We start from the raw sequence: 7,214 nt of genomic DNA on the forward strand, positions 1-7,214 counted from the left end.
GCTGCTGTGCGTGTGCAATGGTAGGAAGAGAGGCTTTCAAAGCACTTTTCCTGCCTATTCCTGGAAGTTATGGGGTTGATGTGTTCCTGGGACAGAAACAATATGTGTGCTGAAACCCTGCCCTGTGGCTCTGGGAGCCCTTGGCAGGGTTTGAGGATGGGGTCTGTGAGCCCCAGGGAGCAGGCACCAGCTTTCTGAGCAGGAGGCGGTGCTGCCCCCGGTGCGGTTGTGAGGTGGGGAAGCAGATCAAGGAAATTTTAAAATTAAAAAAAAATCTGGGGTCTTTTACAAAAGGCAATCTTGTACAGCAATTTATAAAGAGCTCAAGGGATGTTATAGTTTAAGTAAATATTTAAGGGAGATTCCTCTGAATTTAAACACAGCGAGCTGTAGCATGTGGAAAGCAGCGATCTTTGATTACATACGTGAAAGAGGCCAAAAGCAAGACATTGTGAACAAAGGCGGCGGCGAGGAAAGCAATTGCTTTTGGTTCTATTTCTCCACAATAGGTTATCAACAACTCCGTTTCTGCCTGGTGCTGGGTGCAGCAGGGGTACAAGTCCTTGCAGTCACAGCAGTGGACGCGTTGCCTTCTGCGAGCCCTTTGGGCATTTTGCCTGATGACACGGCTGGGTAAGTCCAGGTAAGAGCAGAGCTTAGCACTGCAGGACCGTGTCCCCGAGGACAACAGGACAAAGGTGGTTGTGGATGGCCAGGCGTGACCCATCGGGCAGGCGTTGGCAGGTCTTCAGCAGAGACACAAACACAGCCTTGGTGGTGGAGGCTGCAAATTGCAACATGGGTTCACCTTCAAATGCTGCTCGCTTTGGTCGGGCTCAGGGATGGAAACACGGAGGAGATTTTATCTGTGGCTACAGAGCTGGAGTCACCTCGTGCGGTGAGCTCAGCACAGCCAAGACTCAGCGCTGCTGTCAGGGGGTTGATACAAGGAGGCGCCTCCTGCCCTGAAGGTGGAAAACGCCGAGGGCACAAACAAACAACCGGCAGTAGCAGGAAAGAAGAGAAAACGAGAGAAATTCACCGCTGAGGGACAAGACATCTAAATGAAAGTGAAAACATGCTAAAAGGCTGTAAGCAGTTAAAAAAATGCCCTCAGAGAACTTGAAGTTATTAGGAACTTGTGTATGTCATGGTTTCATACAGACAGTTAGACTATGGGATTCACAAGGGTATTGTGAATGATAGCAAAAGACTTAGGGGAATCTATGACACTTAGTTTAGTGTGGGAGACCTGAATTTACATCTGGGTAGGGAGTTCCCAGGTGGTCTTTGCCAGTGCAAGAGGCTGAAATGTTCATCTTCCTCACCTTATGCTAGTTTCTTTTGAAAAAGGTAAATCCTTTCCCTATCCTTGCACCCGAAGACATGACACAGCCCCCATACAGAGTAGGGTATGATTTGCACAGGGCCGGGATGAGCCTGACTCTCTGCAGCCATGGGATCTGGGGTCCTCAAAGGTGTGATTACGACCACCTTCAGAAACCCCAGACCTGGTGTGGCTCCAGACAGAAGACCCGGCCCACGCAACCTGCAGGCTCCGGGAGTCTGCAGAGCAGATCAAAGCAGATCGTTTGGAAAATAGCATTAATTCCTGAGACAGAACAGTTCATAACTCATGATTACTTGGAAACATATGAGAAATAGGAATTACACAAAAGCCTTGCTTTGTCCATTGAGGAGCTGCAGAATGAATTTCATGAACTTTAATTTCCAGCAAAGAGCGTGTCCCAAGGCGCGGGGCTGTGGCTGTTGAGCTAGTCCTGTCCCACAGACTGCTTTAATTCAACCAAACCTGTAGGAAGAGCATGAAGGGACAAAGCCAGCTGCTAGCCGTGAGTAGAGCTGGGGTAGGAGCGGGGTCTGGGTTTGGAGCAGGTCACAAGCGATGAAGGTTTTGGGTTCGCACCTGAACTCCATTTCAGTTCTCCTGCAGAAAAAAACCTGCTTAAAACTCTTTGTTGTGACATCTGCGACAAAGCAAGCACTACCTGCCACGGCAGCCAGTGTAGTCTCGTGGCTTCTTGGTGCTCCCTCATCTCTCAGCAGTGGTCTGTAGGCAGCTCTGGTCTCTGCTTATGCTGCCAGCTCCCGAGGAGCTGTGGCTGCTCCTCTGGTCTTTGATCAAACCCACACCGCCTTGCACATCGGAGTCCTTATGTCAGCACGGGGCTCCAAGGAGCTGATGGAGATGATGAAGCATCACTTTGTGAAAGGAGAGGCTGTACGGGATGCTCCATGGCTCATAGCCCTAAAAGAAGCGAAAGCGGCCACCACTTCCTGCAGCTCCAGCGGGAAGGGAAGCGAGCAGACTGCCGCTGTCTACCTTTCGCTGTGGGAATCATGTCAAGTGGCAAACTGGAAACCCTGACATTTCACCATCTGTCTGAAAGTGCTGCATACGCATTACACACAGAAATAGGCCGCAAGAATAACTTTAAGACTGAAAAACCCACGAGGAAAGAGCTTGCAGAACTAAGACTCCCTTTTGCCATGTGTTATGATACACTTGTTCACTAGATGATCGCACAGCATTTTGCTAGAGGTCCCAGCTTTATCCCATGGGACAGGGTGGACAGTCTTCACTGATTAAGACGTTGTACGGTATTCTGTTTTTTTCTTAGTGCTGTGTGGTCCTAGGCTTTAACTGCCACCCAAGTCCTCCTCTGTGTACAGAGGACTGATTTTCCCAACAGTGGCACATCTCCCACAGGCTCTGGGTGCTTCACAAGCATTTCTGAGCTCTGGTACCTGCCAGGGTTGGAGTGATGCTTCAGCCCCTTGTCCCTGCAGAGCTGTGGGCAGGCAGCAGGAGCAGCAGGAGCTTGGCAGCACCGCTGGGTGCCTGGGAGCATCGGGGTCAGTGCCGGGAGCTGCTGGGACAGTGGGCTGGGCTCGCTCACGCGGGAAGAAATCTCAGCAGATTTTGACTACTGAGCACTAGCATGTCCTTAATAAGTTGCTATTTTTTCCCTTCAAAGTCTATCACGAGGCCAAATTGGAAGAGATTTACAAAGTAAAAAAAAATAAAAAATTAAAACAACCCACAGTCCTGACAGAAAGCTCAGCTCCTGCCAAATTTCAGATCTCTGCTCCAAAGCGCAGAGGGATAAGAACTATCCAAAGAAAGGATCACCAGGTCCCCCCTCCTGTTTCTTCCTTTCTGCTTTTTCCAGTTGGACAACAACACCTTTTCCCCCTATGCTCATTCTTGGAAATAGCTGGACAGCTTTGGCTGAAATTTTCCAGAAAAGAACTTAGCCTGAGGCAGACAAACAAGTTGGAAAAATTCAGTCTGAATGCTTCGAGTCTGGCAAAGTTATAAGGGACTGTGAATGCGGTCTTATAGCGAGGCGTGTACGAGAAATCTTAATCACAGGAGTTACACGCAATCCCACCCCTGACACATCCAGCCTTATAAAAGCTGGTGACGCTGTTCCATTCAGGTGTGTCTTATCACGATTCAGATCTGTCACTAGGAAAAAAAGCTTTAATGCAGTCATCCCACTGAGCCTTCCCACTCCCCTTCCTACTCGAACAGCTCTTCCCATCTGACAACTGGTCGTACAAAAAAAACCACGCTTCCCTCACCTCCAGCATTTGCATGAGAGCTTCTGACTCTTGGATGGGGGCAGCTGATGCTAAAATGGGATTGCTCTCTGAACTAACATACTCAAAATTAATAAAAGAAATAAAGCAACACACTCCTCTGGCAGATTCCCATGCATATTTTCCATGAAAGTTCATTTTTCCACATGAACAAATTGTGAGTATGCGGGGGATTTTCACTGAATCTTGATATGGAGCTTAGGATTCTTGGCACCGCTCTGGGAAGTTGCAATGACATCAGCTTGACTTTCTATATGGAAATTTTATAGTTGCTGCCTGACCACATTTCTTTGTTCTGTGCATATTCTCTCTCCTCCGAGCTGCCTCTCCGCCACGGCGTGCTGTACACAATGTGCTATCGTGAAAAACTCTGCGTTCGTGTTCCTTGCAGCCTCGCTTCCCCCTCCCTACGCCAGGCACCCAGATGATAAAACCACATTTCCTCCTCCAGGACAAAGCAGCGGCGTCGGCTGGAGGGACGAGGTTACCTCTGCCAGGCGGGAGCTTCCCCGCAGCACGGCAGCTCAGCACTGCGAGGGACCTGGCACGCAGAGCATCCTCCTCCTCCTCCTCCTCCCTCCGGAGCAGCAGAGGAGTTGGGTGCGTGCTGCCAGGCTGGCAGGGCTTTGGGACAGCGGGGACCAGGGGAGGGCAGCTGTGGCAGGCAGGAGGTGCGCCCTGAAGCGCTGTGAGAAAGCATCCTGCCTCGCTCAAGGCGATGCTTTCCTACATCTCCTGGGACTCGGAAAGCAGTAAGAGCAAATACAGGCAGTCGATTATCCAGCACGCCGCATCCCAGCACTTCTGAGCACCCCGCGCTGCCGTTGCCATAAGAGCCTCAGCGCATCCCCTGCTCCCAGACCCGCTGCCACCTCCGGCACCGCGCTGCCTCCTGCGTGGAGCCCCCTGAGAGGGGCTGCACCTGGGGGTCAGCAACACGCCTGCTGTGCTGCAGGCTGGCCGGACCACAGGGGTGCCCGGTTCTGTTATTTGCTGCCTTTCCCACACGTTCAGCCTCTCTACCGTGCGGCGGGGAATTGCTGCTGCTAGCCTCGCCGTGCCAGATTATCATTTCATCATTGCTCTGCTGTATGGGAGCAGCCTCCAGAGCAGATTAACAGTCAAAGATTGTGAAGCCATTTCCCAAACGCTTCTCGCTATAGAAGCAGCTACATTTTTACAGTCACATTTGCATTTTTACAGTCACATTTACAGGCTCCTTTACGTACGCATGCAGACGCACACAGAACGCAGAAGATCTTTACCTTGCTTGCACGCAGGAGAGCCCTGTCCTCCTTGCATGGATCAAAAGTAGGATGGGAAACAAAACCGGGAGAGACCTTTCAACAGCTTCATCTGCGGAGAGTTGTCTAAATCCCGAGCCTGCTCCCGCTAGCAGCTCTAAGTTTGTGCTCTGAATAGAGGCTGTGTTATTTTAACCACAGGATTTCTGGTCGTGGGGGAGGAGAGATGGATTAGGTACGTTTGCAATCTAATGCTTCACGTCTACCTCGGCTGAAACGGACTACTTTAAGCCTGATGTAAATAAGCGCTGCTAAGATATAAATTTCAAGAGCCCACTCACCAATTATGCTTAAACTAACATGTTAAATAACTGTGGAAAATTCCAGAGGAATAAGATAACATACTTTTGTGTTCTTTCCTAAATAAAAGGCATGTGTGGAATTTCATGCTAGATACTGAGACAAGTGAGAGACAGCAGATGAACTGTGCAGACCAACCTCTGTAAGGTGCTGTAAGGTGCCTCGTAAAACTATATTCCCAGCACCTGTTAGCGTGGATTTCATCAGACATCAGCGCAAATGGGTTTTCGTGTTTTGTGAAAAGTACAACTTTGGGGGATTTCAATATAGTCCTTCAAACAACATCAACAAAAAACAAACAAATAAAGCTGTTTAAGGTAAAAAGGCAACATCTGAAAAGGCCATCACGTCTGTAGCTGTACGAGAACACAGGTATTAGCACGCTGAAGAAATGCCATCCCCAGCAGGGCTGCAAACCTGATAGCCTCCCTGCAGCTCACATATTACTATGGAAATTGTCAAACACAGGCAAAATACTGTGCCCAGGAAACTGGTTGGGTGGTTTTGATTTTTTTTTTTTTATTTAATCCAGCTCAAAACCTGCCTTCATTTCCTGTTGTATGACACTTTGGTGCCGCAGCTGCTGTCACTGCACGGCACAGCCACGGTCCAGGCTCCCAGGTTCACCTCCCAGCTGATGGCTTAGGAAAATAGATCTAGTAACTGCCAGAGAGGTATGTTTGGTAAATAAAGCACATCCTTAAAGTTCAGGCTGAACTGAGGAAGGAGAACAATTTGGATGCAAAATGCTAGAGAGGAAAGGAGGACAAGTTCCAATTTGTCTTTGACAACAGAGGCTTCATGAGCCAGAGTTTAATTCCATTTTAAATAAAACCTGGCTCTATAAATAACATTATCTTACCCTTACATAATGCTTTTCATCCCAAAGCGTTCCCAAGTGCTTTGCAGACGTAATCAGCCCATCTGAAAACCGCAGGCAGGCATCCCGCCCCGGCGTGGGGGGGAGCTGGAAGCTGTCCTGCACCTCTCAGCCAGCGCCCTGCACCCGGGGTGCTGCCTCCTGTGGGTCACCACTGGCCTCAGGAGAGCCCAGCCCAACATCTTCAATGACCAGCGTGGGCGAGAGTGGGTTTGTCTGTCAGGAAGGATTGGGGCACCTGCTTGGTTCTCCTGCTGTAGGACGAGTGCCACCTCTGGGGACACCGCGCTGCTTCCCAGAGCTCAGGCTGAGCTCCCTGAGGTCCTCACAATGCCTGGCCCAGCCCGGCTCTGGGAGCTTGCTGTTTTGGCCCTGGGAGCAGGGAGGTGACTAGGATCTCTCTTCAGCATCACTGTGACTGCCATCAGATCATCCCTGCTGGCCACTTCCAGCTACAGGTCGCACCTTGTCCTCACGTGTGACCCCACGAGGACAGCAGACACAAGCACTGCTCCTGGGGCAGGGCCAAGCGTTACAGCCCTCCTGGGGAAGCACCAGTGCCTCCCAGTTTGCAGAGGTACTGGTACGTCACACCAGGCCGGTCAGAGCAGGTGTGCCAGCCACCAGGCCACGTATGTCAGCAAGGACACGGGAAGTCGCTGGAGGGCCCTGAGGGAAAAAAAATGACACTTCCCATTTTCTTGTGCTTCGTGCTCCACTTGGAAAGAGGAGTTTTGCTTGCACAAAGGAAGTTTCTGTGCTGCAGAGGAATATATTTTCCATTTTTTGCTTAGCTGGCGAGATAGGAAACAGTGGGAGGAAGAGAGGCCAACAGAAGTTGCTCTGCAGGTTGACCTGAAAAGAGCCCATTTTTCCACAGAAACTCAAAAAAAAAAAAAAAAATGTGGGAGGGAAAAAGGCAAAAATAATTTTGAATCTAGTGAAAGCATTTGATCTTAACATGTGGTTTCATTTTCTAATTTATCTCTTAGGTCAGACTGTACTTAATTTACAAAGAAACAGCGCATTAAAAACAAACAAAAAGAAAATGAAGACTTTCATTTCCAAAATGTCAAGGCAAGAAATGTCACCTTTCCAAACTG

General features: G+C 49.6%; 1 protein-coding gene across 11 annotated transcripts in view; it reads right to left on the reverse strand.

Annotated features, from left to right (window-relative positions):
- The window catches only part of JCAD (junctional cadherin 5 associated), a 57,623-nt gene extending 52,519 nt beyond the window's left edge, over positions 1-5,104 (reverse strand). For 2 of the 11 annotated variants that reach the window (XM_050708612.1, XM_035545209.1), the window contains exon 1: positions 4,893-5,104. In XM_050708612.1, coding sequence (XP_050564569.1) covers positions 4,893-4,929 — 37 coding nt within the window. In that variant the 5' untranslated portion in view covers positions 4,930-5,104. Of the gene's footprint in view, positions 1-298; positions 2,270-4,892 lie in introns of those variants that run through there. The other 9 variants (XR_007707789.1, XR_004778404.2, XR_004778402.2 and 6 more) reach the window with 9 other exon arrangements.
- Positions 5,105-7,214: the final 2,110 nt, after the last annotated feature.

Source organism: Cygnus atratus, chromosome 2 (assembly GCF_013377495.2).
Source record: "Cygnus atratus isolate AKBS03 ecotype Queensland, Australia chromosome 2, CAtr_DNAZoo_HiC_assembly, whole genome shotgun sequence".
Lineage (NCBI taxonomy): Eukaryota > Metazoa > Chordata > Aves > Anseriformes > Anatidae > Cygnus > Cygnus atratus.